The sequence below is a fragment of the Lepisma saccharinum genome, chromosome 2 (genome assembly GCF_977018435.1).
Source record: "Lepisma saccharinum chromosome 2, izLepSacc3.1, whole genome shotgun sequence".
Classification (NCBI taxonomy): Eukaryota; Metazoa; Arthropoda; class Insecta; order Zygentoma; family Lepismatidae; genus Lepisma; species Lepisma saccharinum.
In genome coordinates this window covers 23044641-23062167 of record NC_139230.1, presented here as the reverse complement: position 1 = coordinate 23062167, position 17527 = coordinate 23044641, and the positions used below count along the sequence as shown (strand labels likewise).

Here is a 17527-nt window from a genome sequence, read left to right as displayed (position 1 = left end):
AAGAGTGTGGTGAACGTGAAACTACTTCGCAACAACGATATGTATTATACAAATGGTCTCTAATCAAAAACCCTATTACATCACAAGAAGTAATTTTTAAGACAATTCTACCACGTATCCAACGTAACCAATATTCAGATTGATTCCAAGCTTCTGTTTGGGTTCTTTTGTGTCGCATTTTTACCTCTTGCGATAATCACGACAATGAAGATGATGGGTACTAATACGAATGCAATGCTACATCTAAGCCTCAACAGGTTTCGAACCTTGATTCTCTGGCTTTGTAGAGAGTTACGGTGATTTTTATTTTTAATTTCATTTGGTATTTTAAGTCCAGCTTTATGCACAGTAAGGCTAATCGAGACTGTATCTATAGTTTAAAGTGGGATCCGAACCACTATGTTTGTCCACCGGGTATCGAACCGGGGACTCTTTGATTACAAGGCGACGCCGGAACCACTGCGCCATCGGAAAGGCTAAGAGAGAGAGAGAGAGTTACGGTGACTACGGTAATGAAGAATTGAAAGTAGCAGAACGACTAAGCTATTATTTTGTCAATATTGGGATTGTTAATGAATATTATGAATGTCAATACAAATTGAAAAAAAAATACGAAATTTCCATTGTGGCGTTCCAAATCGTTAATTTTTCTCTTTCCACACATTACTTTGCTACTAGATATTTGCATGCTAAGATGTAGAAAGTGCTACATTTTCAGTCTGTGGAATTGAGATTTGTTTCTGAGTGGGAGAAGGATCACCTCACATGTTTGGATTATACCCCCCCCCCTCCACACACACACACACGCACACAAAAGATATCGGCTGTTGTTTTTATAACGAAATATAACATGTATGAATTGTGTCAAGAAAAATTGGAGCCTATTCACATCCCTACGGAACTTGGAAGAAACCCCACGTGGAGATTGGGAAGTTCTGTTCCGACAAAATCGGGGTGTATAGTAAATTAAAAAGCAAAGTTCTACCTTGTCCCTGTCGGTGATCGAACCCAGATCTCTCGCATGGTAATAAAACGCCCTAATGACTGAGCTACTGCGGCACATATAGTATAGTAGCCTATGTAATTAAGGCAATAATTGTTTTAACGTTTCGTTCAACGTTTTTAGGCTCAGGACCGAATCAAGAAAGTGTGGGGCGTTACCCCCACACCCCCTATACGCCTTCATGGCGTGGTGCTAAGCACAGGGGAACACTTTACTTTTTTTTACTTTTTTACTTTACTACCTTGTGGTTTACACCAAGCCATGAAGGCGTATAGGGAGTGTGGAAATAAGGCCCCAAGCTTTCTTCATCAGACGTAAGGTGGGGATGATGTAATCAGCACCACGCCCCTGGCCGCCTTAACCCCCTCCCTTCCCCACAGTTTTCTACAGGCACCCACTTTATACTACGCTGGGTGGGCACCGGAGCAGCTTGAACAGGTGGACAAAATCCAGATTCTCCCCTGTCGGTGATCGAACCCAGATCTCTCGCATGGTAATAAAACGCCCTAATGACTGAGCTACTGCGGCACATATAGTATAGTAGCCTATGTAATTAAGGCAATAATTGTTTTAACGTTTCGTTCAACGTTTTTAGGCGAATCATTTTCGGACATATAATGTGTAGCTCTTGTCGGTTCTGCGACCTGGCTTGAGAAAAGGCGATTATCTGACTAACAACATTCCACCTGACAAGTCACGTGACTTTCTTACATTTCCTGTGCCTGTTGGCTTTTGCATGAAAGACGAGTTGCTCTTGAGACAGACAGAATCACCCGATCACCTAATGGTGCAATGTGTGTTGCCTACCCTTCCGGCATTATTTACTGCCATTAAAGTCTTATGGGGAAGAACTTTTTTCCACCACTGTACAGTATGCTCTTTATGAAAATCCAGGATATGCCAGTGGTGTGTGGATTGCACAAGAATGAAACAGCTGACAAATTTATCGAAATAATAAATTTTAATAACATTCATCTGAACAGCATTTTTGCTTCAACACAAAACCATATTAATTATTATCACGTGTTAATAATATGTCTTACATTTTCTTTGACACACATGAAACTTTTATGACTTAACATGAAGAATTTGGATAAGAAAAACTTCTTAACTATTAACAAATACACTTTCAACTTTCTACATTAATTTTCTGCAGGTACTTAAAATGCTGATAGAAAGGCTTTAAGAAAAGTATGTTAAGTACCACTCAATAACTTTTCTGAACATGGAATGAGATATGGCAGTACCAGCCAAATAATGTGTGTGTGTATGTAACAGACTAGATATATTCGAACAGTTTTTCACATCTAAAATCTTATATCACTAGTATCACAATGTTTCTTTGGTTTGATTCATAAACATCACACTTGAAATCTCCCATAATACTTAATATCATTCAGGAAACATGAATTTTATTTAATATACATGAGTCAAACAAATCCAAAAAAGTAATTGTATCAATTTCTGTTGATATCTTTATCTAATAAAAAATTTTCAACTATCTAGCACTTACAGATCAATAATTAAAATAAACATGTGATAGTTAAAGAGTCACTGTTTCAAAACATTTAGAAAAACTCCCGGAACTGTCCTTTAATATTTTGGAAACAAGAAATCTGAACTAACTACATATAGACAACACCAATTTAAAATCTTAGGTGGTTGACCACATGAACACTTTAAAAAAAATTAAGAATCTTGAACAACATTAAACACTGAACAAATCTTAGTATTGATAACATAATTCTTCGTAACTGCAACTTTCCAGAATTTTTTTTCTTTATTGAGGCTCTGGCAGGGCGCACAATATGTTATGAACTGGGATAGAAAGCACTCCTGCCAAGGTAATTCCAATAGCATCTGCAACACATGTTATTCCCATCGAGAATTCCCTCTGTTCTTCTGGAATCTAGAAAAGAGAAAAAAACATCAATTTTACTCACACTATATCTTCACGACACTACCATTATGAAGTGGTGTGTGTTCTATATTTGATTGAGGGTTTATGAGCATATATGTTACTTGTTCTACAGTTATGTATCCCTAGAGAGGCACTCACCCAAAGCCTTGCACTTCAGTGGACCATTAACCAGATATAAATTACTTTGGTCACAAGTTTGTAGGGCACTGGCACTTCAAACTGAGAAACTAAGATCTTCACTTTTTTCCATGCTGAAGGAATTCATATGAACCATTTTGTTGCATAATTTCTGTGCATGCCTGGCCTTGCAACAACCTTGAGTCAATTTAAGGTTTGTAAGAAAACCCAGGTATCTGAAAAGAAAATCCACCTGGTTGACCCTTTATTATCTAAGAAGAATTATTTGGGGAAAAGAGAACATATGTTAACCTTGGTGTAGTCTGTAAATGAAAACCAAAAGAGTTTAGTCAAAGTTTGTTTGTTTAAAGTCCACATGCTCAGAAAGGCTCAACACGGCTGGATCCACTTAATTGGGGTCCGAACCACTATGCAATGTGCCTCCAATGGGGATCAAACCCAGGACCCCTTGATTACAAGGCTTCAGCATTACCACTACATCATAATTCCAATTGACTTAATATTTTTTTTTCACATTTATATATTTATAGAGGCATGCATATTTCGTTTTTCATGAAAACACGAAATATGAAATAACACATTGAAATGATAATTTTTCATGTTTCAGGATGGTGTGAGGTGCATTTTTCTGCCCTGGTTGGTCACGAAATGAACTGCAAAATGCGAAATAGACTCTTAAAACGAAATTTAGTGTTTACTTACCAATGCAACACTTTCTGAAGTTGAATTATCCTGCAAGTTATGCAATTTACGGAAAATTTATTAATTTTGCTGTAAATATTTGAGAAGCAAAAATGACCCCCTTTATACATGAATAAACTTAATTCTCTGTTAACTACATAAATGTACTATTAGAAGGGATATGTTTATTTTGTGTAATAAGTGTAGTGCAAATTTAGGATTATATTCACAATTTTCAAACCAAAATCTCAACTTTGCATACCGCTTTTGATCCGATTTTTCACCACTAAAACACCAAAACTTTATTTTATTTACCACTTTTGTACCGAAATTTTGCTTTCTATTTTCCAAAAATATGTATTTATAATTATTTGCAGTGTTAAAGACTGGTTGGTCTCTTGAATTCACAGGAATATATTTGGATAAAGTTCCCTTGCATATTTCTGCTCCTGCAAAATAAACTACTATTTTTAAAAATTACCTTTGGAGACAAGTAGAAAATGTATCCCCGTTCCTTTTCTCTTCAGTAATTGTGAAAGGAAAAATGAACAATAAAAGCCAGTGAGAACAAAGGCATGCTATTTGGCATTTTCAATGGGTCAAATATGATCTTAAAATAATTCAGATCTTCAGTTAAAATTTCCAGTTTACTTGCAGTATCATAGTCTAGCACAATACATCAGTCATAACAGGAGGATTCCCATTTATCAAAAGCAGTTATGCTAATTCAACAATGCTTTAAAGAAGATGCAGTAAACCTTATGTTATGAGTTAAATAAGAATCAAATGCAGAATTTAAGATGTATTTTGTTCCCACTTGGAAAATGTGTGATATGTTCCAAGTTTTTAGAAAATTCCAATTTGTTTAATTTACAATTATTTTTTGTTTGCTTATTTTGTTTTGTAAACTGTGAACTTGCAATGTTTCCTGGTTCCTGTACATAACTAATGAAACTAAAATCTTACTTTCAATTATACGTGACTACCAGAACTACAATGGTTTCAATTTATTACCTATTCAAGTTCAAAGTAGCTGGTGTTATATACTTACACTGTACAAAATTTTGTTGTATGTGTTAACATAAGCAGCTCCTCCAAGCAGGCCTTCCCACAGGACCAAACCAAAAACAATCCATATCACTGGGATGTACATGTAAATCACTTGCAACGTAAACACACCTACATTTATAGCCTGAAAAATATATATTATTTAGAAACTTACAGATATACAGGGTGGTCCAAAAGTGCGGAAAGGGCCGAATAAAACCGAAATGCATGTGGTTATTGAAATTTTATATGTGTACATGTAGTTTGGGGATGGGGGAAAACCTACCGAACCACTTTTGAAATATGGTCGCCATCTTGAAAGCCGCCATCTTGGAACAAAATCACTTTTTTCAAATGGGAAACTAGGCATGTGACACATGAAATTACACTGGAAAAAAGCTCACAAACACGATGGTAGCATTCTTTTTTGCAAAACTTTATTCATGTTCATGCTACATCTTCATGCTTCATTAAAGAAGTGCTTTCAGCAGTTTCTCTCATTGTTGCAGGTGCACTAAGAAATGGAGCTCACACAAGCAGAACACGTGGAAATCATCCTGATGTGTGGGGAAAGAAGCTTGAAAGTCATCGCCGATGAGTTCAATCAGCACCATCCAGAACAAGCTCCCATTGTTGACAGCACTGTGCGGAAACTGATTGCTAAGTTCAGAGAGACTGGATCTGTTGCAAACAGACCCAATCAGGTAGGCCTAAGGTAGGCACAGATGAAGCGACCTCAACAGCTGTATTGGCATCAGTTACGTTGAGTCCGCACAGCAGTACTCATAGTCATGCTTTTGTTACTGGTGTGAGTCGTGCTTCCATTATGAAGATTCTGAAAAGGCACAAATGACATCCATACAAGATCCAGTTACTTCAACAAATGAGTGAGGACAATCCAGACCGAATGGTTGAATTTGCAGAAGAAATGTCCTGTAAGGTGTTACAATCATTGATTGATTGATTTAGTTTATTTTACTTCGCGTTTTGTGCCTCTTGGCTAATTTGCGAAGATGGAGATGAGTGATGAAATGATGAAATTGATGAATGGACATTCACAAACAACCAAACCCGACTGGGATTCGAACCCGGGACCCTTGGCGTCGCACGCAATGTGCTAACCACTCGGCCACAGGGTCGGGCGTAAGGTGTTACAAGACCCTACCTTCCCTCACATGGTGTTGTTCAGTGATGGAGCAAACTTTTATCTCAATGGGGAGGTGAACAGACAAAACATGAGATACTGGTCTGAATCAAATCCTCATTGGGTGGATACATCTGGGACAGTCCTCCATTCGAAACTGATGGTATGGAGTGGCATATGGAAAACCCGTGTGGTAGGACCTTTCTTCATTGACGGTACCTTCAATGCCAAGGATTATTTGAACTTACTGGATACGCAAGTGTTTCCATCTCTCATGATCGAGGATGGCAGTATCTCTGAGTTCTTTCAACATGAAGGCGCTTCCCGCATTTTGGTCACAATGTTAGGGACTATCTGAACATCCAGTTCCCCAATCGGTGGATAGATCGCAGGGGGTCTGTGGAATGGGCACCATGCTCGCCGGACCTGACCCCTCGATTTTCATCTGTGGTGCAACGTGAAATCACTGGTCTATTCCATAAAAATTCATGATATGGAACATTTCAAAGACAGAATTGTCGAGTATTGTGCAAACAGCACACCCGACATCTTATCGAAAATATATAAAATTTCAATAACCGCATGTATTTTGGTTTTATTCAGCCCACTTTTGGACCACTCTGTAGTATATTCTACAAATTGCTTAAGGCTGACCTGCCACCAAATTATTATTATTGACATAATGATACAATTGTTCTCACTAGATTGATTTAGTTTATTTTACTTTGCTCTTTTTCTGTCACTTTGAGCTAATTGTGAAGTGATGATATGATGAAATTGAATAAGACACACTCACAAAGAACATCCACACCCAGGTCAGGATTCGATCCTACAACCCCTGGCAACATAGTATACTGTTCTAACCACTCTGCCATAGCTATCACACTTGAGGATGAACTTGTGGCAAGCTTTACAATACTACATATTAAGCATTTCATTATATTAACCTATCACATGCAAAGAATAGTCCTTTTCTTTTACTCTGGAGCTAAGAGCCTCCACAATCAAACAGAAGGCATTCAAGATTGGTGCATAAAGCTAACAAGGAAATGGCTACAATATGTTGCTGCAAAGATAATATTCCTGACCTGAACATTGAATGTTAGGTGGCAAGATTTTGAGTCAAGTACTCAATGTGCCATCAAGGTGGCAAAATATACATTTCATTTGATTTACGTTATTTAGTGCCACTTTTGACTAATCACGATGATGTAGATGAGTGATATGATGAAACTGATGAACAGACACTAACAAAGAATGCCCAGACCAGGATTCGAACTCAGGACCTCTGGCAACATTGCTCCCTGTGCTAACCACTCTGCCTCACAGGAAGGTGGCAAAATATACTATCCATAAAATATATGACTGCTATGGGCTATAACTACAGGAGATGCTGGCTTTCAAATGTTAAATGGAAACATGAATGAAACAAGTCTAACGCATATATAATGAATTAAATTATTATTTGAATTTGTTAAATATGATAACAACAATTATCATGTAACATTTTAGAGTAGGCACATGACATAATTACCTGCAATACTGATAATACCCACAGACGGTCAATAGTGAAACAATTAACCGATGACCGAGACAAAAAGACGCCAATCTGGTATACAACTTGAAACCATCTGTACTGTTCTTGGTGGTTTATCGAAGTGTTATCAAAGTAGATCAGTTCAAACTAAAAAAAAGAAGAAATAAAGAAAATAAAAATATAAAACATAAAAAATACATCGTCACAGATAACAGGTTTATAAAGTAAATTTAACAAGTGTAGAGGAATCAACATAAAATAAATTAGAGAAGGAAACAGAAAAATTTTAAAGAAAGCTATAATTAGAATTTTAGTCAAATAAGTGTCTCCTCATCATACCTTGAATTTGCAAGGATGGTGATATCTTGAGAATTTTCATAATGTCATTTGCATCATTACATTTTTGATTGATTGATTGGTTGATTTGGTGTTTTAAGTCCACTTTAGGCACAGAAAGGCTAATTGGGACTGGACCTACAGTTTAAAGTGGGATCCGAACCACTATGTGCCTCCACCAGGTATAGAACCTGGGACCCCTTGATTACAAGGTGACCACACTACCACTGCACCATCGGGGATGCCTGCATCATTACATTTTTAATCACACACATTCCTACCAATCAATCTTCACCTTTCCTCTCTGAATGATTTAAAAATTACTATGCTGTCTCAATGACAGTGGAGTTTGCAGCCAGCAGAAGAGGCAGTTGCCTGATCCTCTTTTGCCTTCATCTGTTATGGTTTTACAAAAACTCCCACTGATCTTCAGCAAAATACTCACTTACAGAAAAATGTGATCATGAAATGCAGTCTTAATAAGAGAACCTCTAATCTTCTATTTGTCATATTCCAAGCATAAATGGGAAAGGACTCATCGAGTCTCTGATTCAAAATAATTTTCTCAAGATTTTCCAGCTGGCTGTAATAGATTTTTCCTTAGTTTGAATTTTTGTTTTAAGCCTACTTTATGCACATATAGGCTAATTGGAACTGAATCTACAGTTTAAAGTGGGATCTCAGCCACTATGTGCCTCCACTGGTTATCAAACCTAGGACTCCTTGATTACAAGACGATTATGTTATCACTAAACCATTGGGGAGGACCCTGATTTTGCCATACAAAAAGAAACCATGTATCAAAACAAAAGTAGAGTATATGAATTACATGAAAAATAATTATGATAATTTATATTAATCTATAATATAAACAAACACATTTTGCATGCAACTTACCAACCCCTGGTTGATGAAATATTCAAACAAAAAGACTGTTCCCAGAGCAAGCATGTAGCTAAACAGTGCTGGTACAGACTTAAGCTTGTCCACAAACTCAGAAAATATATTTCTTCTCAAATCAGCACTTTCGGATGGAGGAGTGCCTGGTGGACTGTCTGGTCGTGTGGGTACAGTTGATGTCTCCACATCGCTGGGCATTTCAGTTTTAATTTCAACGCTCGCTCCAATGGGAATTTCAAGATAAATTTCCTTGCTGGAAGATTCGGTTTCAATGGTCAGGTGAGTAGCAGCACTAGCGACAGTGCTGGCAGCAGCACTGACGGCAGATTCAGGGCGCACTGCAGATGTACTTTTACTGGCAGCCTTTGGACAGCATACTCCTTGTCCTTCTGGATGCTTAAGTAAGCACCAAAATCTATGGACAGAAAGAATATTAAAGATGAAGTTAAGTTGCAGTGTAACAAAATGTTGAAATACTGAATAAATCTAGCACAAAAAAAAATTCACTTGTAAGGAAAATATTAACAAAATAATATATTTATCCTGTAAGGCCTTTTAATGTGCTTTTCAGCACATATCCATTAAGGTAAGGATTGACCTTGATGGACTGAGCACCATGCCGATTTTTTTTTAGAAAACCCCACCTAAAGAAAACACCAAACATGCAGGTTTCTTTCTAGGAAATTCTTGCATCATCATGGTAGAAGTTGTAAGACACAATGAATTGTGAACAGTTTGGGGTAGAACTCTGAAAACAATGCTTAATAGAGCTCTGAAGTAACTTCTTTTTTTTCCACAAATAATTTTCTTTATTTGGTGTTGATTATACTTCATGAAGGTGAATGTTTTAAAACGTTTGTTTCAAGTTAACTTCATGCTCAAATAGGCTAATTAGGACCAACCCTACAGTTAAAGTGGGAACTGAACCTCTAGGATATGAAACCTGGTTTGATGGGTGATATTTATTGGATAATGTCTTGACCTCAGGTTAACCACCACTATGCTATTGAGGAACTTTATGCACTCAGCAATGATTACATTAATTAATTGTTTCTTAGAATGATTGGCTGAAATTTCTACGAAGCACATCCACCATTTGTACCAAATTATGAGGTAATACACAGCTCGATACTAGAAAAAAGTAGGCACTATTGACATATCAGTGTTTCAAGGGCAACAGATCCTGTAGTAATAGCGCTGACCAAGACAATTCACACATGTCAAACAGCAGAAGCAAAATATCAGGCAAAACCAGGCTGACTCGGTAGCTCAGTTGGTAGAGAAATGGCACAGTATGCCAGAGTCAGCCAGCCCGTTTAATTGAAATTTCTTTATACTTAGGGATGGATGATATAGTTTCTCCTTAAAAATAAATTTCCCATACTCGTATAAAAAAGTCACAATACCGTATTGTTAAAGACTGTCAAAACTTTTTAAACTAACATTCGTAAGATAACAGTTAATATGTGAGTTGGAGATTTAATAGTTGCAACACTGCTGTATATACGCCATGAAACGGAACCAGTGCTTCTCTCTTATACCACACGTAAGTTTGATACCTAACTACCTCCAAGCAAATGGACTATTCCTTCCAACACTAGGCATACGCGCAGTGACGAGAGGAATATAGTATCATTGGAGTTGGCAGCCTAAAGTTGTACAGTCACAGCGCATCCTCCAACTCAACATGAAGCATGTATACAGTTTTGAAATCTTATTCTTCCAATACTAACTTTCACCTGTTGATTCTGCTGATGGGTAGAGCAGGCAGGTTAATTCTAGGATCTAGCAGATGAGATAATGGCTTCGAGTCAGTGAATGCAACAAAATGACAACCAATAAGGTACTTGTGAAAATATTTTTAACTCCATGGACCAATGCAAGTGATTCCCTTTCTAACTGAGTGTAGTTTCTGTCCACAGCTTACAAACACAAGATAGGTCTGAGGACTCCAATTATCTTTTGCATTATGGCCGTTCCTGTAGCAGTTGACGATGCATCTGACGTCAGGTATAAGTCTTTGTTAGGATCATACACCATACATACTAAGTCCTTTGATAGTAGATCCTTGACATCCTGAAATTCCTTCTGATGAACATCTGTCCATGACCATTGCACCCCATTCTTCAACAAATCATATAAATTGGCAACACAGTCAGCTAGTTTTAGCAGGTACGAAGCATAATAGGTGACCATACCGAGAAATGACTTCAATTTGCTGACATTAGCAGGTGGCTTACAACATTCCTAAAGAGTAACTCCTAGTAAAATGTCATCTTGAAATATGGAAACCTTGTCTATGCCCATCAATATCTGCTCCATCATGGCTTGGAAAATGGCGCTGGCAGAGTTTACTTCGATGGGAAGCTTCAATTGTCTGAATAACCTGAATTCCGTGTTTAAGACAAGAACCTTCTGAACCTGTTCAGATAGGCGAAACTAAAGGTAAGCCCTTCAAAAGTAGAAAGAAACAAACCAACTGCAACCAACCATCTTGTTAAAGAGATCCTCTATTTTTGGTTACGAATGGCCCATCTTCCTAAGTTGCAGATTTACAGTGTTTTTGTAGGACACACATAGCCTTCATTCACTGTTTTTCTTACGAACAACCACACGAAGTGAAGCCCACGATGCCGATTTGATCGGTTCAATGACTCCATCACTTACTAACTTCTGCAATTCTCTCTTTGACTTGTTCCTTCAGTGAGTACGGGACATCATAATATCTTTTGAACACTGGTGTAGCACCGTCATCCAATGGCAAGTCTATCTCGAAGTGCTTGATCGACTTGGACATATCACCATCAAAAGGTATAGTAAAACCTTTCTTTAGATTTTCAATCATTTCTTTTATAGCCGAAAACTGAACTGTAGTGGCAACCATCTGAGGAACATGATAAACAAACATGAGGTATGAAAATGACAATTTAAGACAAGCCCATAATAGCACAGCTCAATTTTGTCTTTACAACAATCACATCTAAGCTATGCTTCAATCCTCTAAATACAACTTCAACATTGACTTTTCCTAAAACTCCAATAATATTACAGTATTCTGCTTTCAGAATGATAGGATAATTGTGTATAGTGTAACCTCGCAATGAAGACTCAAATTATCTACTGTCAATTAAAGTATAAACAGAACCTACATGCACTAGGAATGGAATCTTAGAATTGTTGATTTCTAAGTCGATAAACAATGATCCCTCTGTATGATAAACAGACTCACTTTCTTTAGCACTGAAAGTCATGAAACAGGATGTCTACCAAAATAACAAACTGAAAATTCTTGACTTTTCATGACTTTTTCTTGACATTTTTTCCATTTTCTTGACTATTTTTCCTCTTTCTTAACATTTTATTGCCCCCCCCCCCACTTAGTTAGAGTTTGAAATTAAGAGAATATATTTTATATTTAATTAAAAAACCCTACTACAGGGTCGGTTAAGATGAAAACTGAAGCTGTATTTTAACAAGCTTTTTTTTATTATTTTTTTTAACTTGCTTTAATTATTAATGCATGTAAGAATTAATGCTTCAGGCTTCATTCTGGATGGGGAATGGCCACATTACTTTATTTAATATTTTTACACATGCAAGAATGAAATTCTTAAGGAACGAAGTACACAAATCATAACCACAACTCAATGCAATTTTAGATTTCCAAATATTAAATTTAACAAATCCCAGTACAAGTATATAACAATGTAAATTCAGTATACTGTAAAAAAAAATGCAAAAATTCTTGACCACAAGCGTAATCTCTTGACTTTCTTGACCTACCTGTTGATTTCTTGACTATTTGTTGGCATTCTTGACTTTCTGGACTGAAAGTTCCAGGATATTGAGCATTACAGTGGATACCAGAAGTGCTGCAATCAACGAATTTGCTTTCTGATATTTATTCGTCATCATCTGTAAATTTGTGTCGGAATGCAAGGCACATCGAAATCTGAATAATTAATGAATGATTCTCTGGAGATATTGTTGAAATCAATGTGATGATTAGATTTAGAATAAACTTGAAAATTCACAGATCTTTCATTAACATGTGTGTTATGCACAATGTTTGTGCCAGAAATCAATTTGTTTCTCTTTGAATTGTTATAGTCTCTCTTTCTGCAGGCGGTTAAGAAATTATTTTTCTTTTTGCAATATCTCCAAATTGCCCTGAAAGCCAAACATTTTTCGTTAGGATGAAAGGAATTACAACTACCACATGGTTTACTAGCATCAGTGTTTGATTTGGTGTCAACATTCCTTGAATTATATTTATTCTGTCTAAAGTTCGAAGATTGCCCTTGCACCTATTTTGAACTAGTGAAGTGAATTCGGTCGGGGTTTCATAATGTTCTACAGTATTCTTCGAGTAACTATCGTTAGGAATACCTTCATTCAACTCCAACTCATTAAGGTATATGACCATATCTATTGCCTTCTTCAAGGTCATTTCCGGATGTGACAATAATATATTTCTAACATGTACACTTCTTATACCAAGAATACATGGAATCAATAAGATCACCAAAATCACTAAGGCTTGCTTTTTGATTTGTACAATGAAATCAGGAATACTTTGATTACGTTTCTGCTTTGCAAGGATAAACTTATGCCCTTCAAGCACGAGATTCTTCTTAGGCTCATAGTGCTGGATCAATAATTGTTTAATCTCAGCGAGACTGAGCTCCGATATGGATTTTGGTTGTACTACATTATGCAAATCAGCATACGTTCTGTACCCGATTGTTGCTAATAATACATGTTTAGCCTTATCATCGGGAATGTGCGAAGCTTCACAGAAATGTTCGAATCTATCAAAATATTTGTTAATGCTTCCCTGTTCTCTGCACAATTCAGAAAATTGTGACCACTTTTGCATGATGTACACAAATTCTTACCTCCAACAGACAGCATGAATAGAAATCACAGGAAATATGTAGAAATTACGAGATATAAGTAGAAAATGACATTCCCAACATTTTCATCACCAATGTTGAGTGCAGGTTCTTCAGTATGCCGAAGTGTGGAGAAAAGAATACAACCAGATTGAAGTCACAAGCAAAAGTGTGTATTTCACAAACTCATCAACATATGCATAAACAACTTACATCATAATACAGACACTACAGATACTTTCTTTATCATGAATGATGATGCAGATTTGCAGCATACATGATTAAAACAATACAACAGGACTGTGTTAGATAACATACATTAATAAGGTCTGGTGCACACTGGGGTACATCTTTAGTCGTTATACAACATTTATATTCCATATTTTTACATATATTAGGTTTTGGCTCATATTTTACATATTTTAGTTATTTTGACACATTATTTCAATATTAACAAACATATTACAATGGTGCGTTTTACTCACTATCAAATCAAATAAAAATATATAAATTACTTATGTGAGTGAGTAGGAATGTTTCAGAACGACGTTTCGGAGGTCTGTACTACTTCCTTCATCAGGCAATTAAAAAAATGGGTAGAAGACAGTCCATGTGTTCTACCCAACCCCAACCCTGATGGATGTAAACAGGGGACTGTAATAGGTCTTTGATTTTTATTTGTTTCAGTTGTTGTTTTTAACATAGGGATTTTTTAACCAGCGAAGACATCAATCGGAGTGTTTATGCTGTCACCGTAAGTTTTTACCTTTTCTATCCTCAACCTGAATCCTCAACTTACAATTTAACAATGTGGTACCATGTTTGGCACCTAAAGTTTTTTAAGTTTTTTAATTACCTGATGAAGGAAGTAGTACAGACTTACGAAACGTTGTTCTGAAACATTCCTACTCACTCACGTAAATTATTTATATATTTTTATTTGTATTTCAATATTTCAGAATATTCCTAAATTTGCATATTTCCATATTTGGCAATAACTACATGTCCCAGTGTCATCAAAAGAGTTCGGTAAATTTCTTGCAAATAGCTGACAAATTTCAAATACACTTCCATCACTTCTTGCGATGCTGAATGCAGTTTTAATCAATAAATATCAATTTTAAGAGAGAACAGAAGAAAATTCAAGTTCGAACACTTACAACAAAATTTTGTTATTCATTGTTTTGGAAACAGAAAATGAAAACACATTTTGTGTGTTTTACAATTAATGTCAATGTAAGTGTACTGTATTTTATGAAGCTTGTGTAGCATCTTGTATTATTAAAAAGGTACATTTTTACAATTTTATATCCATATTTAACTTCATATTTTGGTGAAAATAACAAAATATGTATTTACATATTTAGTACATTTATACTACATACGTATAAATCCGTTTCTTGCTGATATCTTTTACAAAAATATATATTACAAAAATCTACATGAACAACACATATGTGAAATCAGAGCCATATTAATCAAATCATACTACAAGGTGGTTATAATTAAAGTGACGGTGTTCAGAGTGGTACAGCACGGGCTGTAATGAGAGTAGCAGTCTGAAACTTCGTAGATATGCTAATGAAGCAATGCGCTCGCGAATTATGCAAAAAAAAAATAGTTCCAATTCTCGCCACCAGGGTAAAAAATGGCGCTGTAAGCAGTCAAAACGTGGTATAGTTACAGGAAAAAGGCAGGAAAGATCAAACACATGAGAATAATGGCTCTGGCATGTTTATTAGGAACTATGGTTACAAGAACTGTTCAATATGGCCTCCCAATTCAGCAACATGCTGCATTCGTAACACGGCATGGTCGACGGTTGCTCGCAGCATGTCTGGTGAAATCTGAGCGACATGTCGTTGTATGCTAGCCTTCAGATCAGGCAGAGACCGGACATGTCCCTGATAGACACGATCTTTTAAATATCCCCACAGCCAGAAGTCACATGGATTAAGGTCGGGGGATCTGGAAGGCCAATCATCTGGAAACTGCCTAGAGATGATGCGGTCATTAGTGAAGGTTTCTCGCAGCAAATCTTTCACGTGGCGAGCGACATGTGGTGTTGCCCCATCTTGCATGAAAATGGTGGTGTGTTCACAGTTCTGTTCTTGCAAAGCTGGAATCACGTGTTGCACAAGGAGGTCCCTATAACGTGCAGATGTCACTGTACACCTAACAGGCCCTTGAGGTGTCATCTCCTCAAAGAAAAATGGACCAAGAATGAAGGAGCTAGTGAACCCACACCATGCAGTCACGTAAACTGAGTGCAATGGTTGTTCCTGCACAACATGTGGACGAGTGGAACCCCATATGCGACAGTTCTGAGTATTCACTGTACCGACCAGAGTAAAATGCGCCTCGTCAGTCCACAGAATATTCCCCGGCCACATGTCATCCACTTCCATGCGTGCCAAAAACCGATGGGCAAACTCACGGCGTTGTGGAATATCTTGGGGTTTCAATTGGTGCACAATTTGAATCTTGTAGGGATACCAGTGTAAAATGCACCGCAATACCTTGCGAACTGTTGACCAGGGGAGTGACAATTCACGTGCCACAGCTCTAGCACTGGTTGCAGAAGTTGAGGCATGTGCTGCACGGTCAGCTACAGCTACAGCAACTTCGTCCACAACTTCCACGGGGATGGGCCGCCTTCCTCTCCCTGGTGCAACACCCAATTCACCTGTTTCCTCGAATTTCTTCATCATCTTCTTCAGCCCATTAATTGACATGGGCCCTCTTCTCAGCCCTTTCTGTTGGCGATATTTCCGCAGTGCAGCGTTACTATTGCTCCCATTCTGGTAAAACAACTTCACTAGCAGTGCACGGTCTTTCTTCGCAATAGCCATTGCTTTTTACACGGGAAAAATCAAACTTTTAATGTTCGGCGAACATCCACATCACTAAAGGAAAAAAAAGCAACAAGCGTCACCAACAACAACCAGGGAGCTCACACAATGGTTAGGCAATGTCACCGACTTTGACGTCAGAGTTACGGAAAATTCCACGTTTTGACTGCTTACAGTGCCATTTTTTACCCTGGTGGCGAGAATTGGAACTTTTTTTTTTTTTTTTTTTTTTGCATAATTCGCGAGCGCATTGCTTCATTATCATATCTACGAAGTTTCAGACTACTACTCTCATTACAGCCCGTGCTGTACCACTCTGAACACCGTCACTTTAATTATAACCACCTGGTACATATGCAAATAAGTTTAAAGGTGACAGCACTGAAACAAGTGACTACACCTAGTCTTCATTGAAAGGGAATAATATATTTTAAATTGAGACTTGTGCAAAAAAATCATCAATCAAACTTTCATTGCAGAGTGAGTGGGAGGGATTGTGGATAAGGGAAGTGCTGTGTTACCAACCACGGTAATATAATAACTCATGTGGGTTCGTTTTATACAAAATAATAATTTAATCCATAACTCAGAATATTACATGGCTAACTCCATGCTTGACAACCCAAACAACAAAACAACTGAACATCTATATTCAAAGATATAATAACATTGCACATGTTTCACAATCTAGCTACTGCAACTTTCCCCTTCTTCCGAATGACAGCTGCAGCCTGTCAGGTGGTTTTTCCTTCTAGAAGATAGTCGTGGACTGTTCACAGCTGGGGCAGCTTCCTCTTGCGACATCTATGGTCTCTCTTTACAATCCCTTTCTTGTGCCAACATGGAACCATCGAAGATCCAAAAGTTATCTTCTTCACTGTCCATATCCGACATGTTAGATTTGAACTTTATTTGATTCAGGTATACCCTTCTCTCAATCCCTGTCCTGTGTCGACACGGAACCATCCAAGTTCCAAAAGTTATCTTCTTCACTGTCCGTATCCGACATGTTAGATTTGAACTTTACTTGATGCAGGTGTACCCTTCTCGTTGTTCCACCGGAATTGACCAAT

General features: G+C 37.3%; 1 protein-coding gene across 2 annotated transcripts in view; it reads right to left on the bottom strand.

The window, feature by feature from the left end:
• Positions 1-2097: 2097 nt before the first annotated feature.
• LOC145983952 (battenin-like) overlaps positions 2098-17527 on the bottom strand; it is a 106720-nt gene continuing 91290 nt past the window's right edge. For both annotated transcript variants that reach the window (XM_083117156.1, XM_083117155.1), the window contains exons 6-9: positions 8705-9122; positions 7469-7618; positions 4795-4935; positions 2098-2912 (exon numbers count right to left, since the gene is read on the bottom strand). In XM_083117156.1, coding sequence (XP_082973282.1) covers positions 2784-2912; positions 4795-4935; positions 7469-7618; positions 8705-9122 — 838 coding nt within the window. In that variant the 3' untranslated portion in view covers positions 2098-2783. The remainder of the gene's footprint in view (positions 2913-4794; positions 4936-7468; positions 7619-8704; positions 9123-17527) is intronic.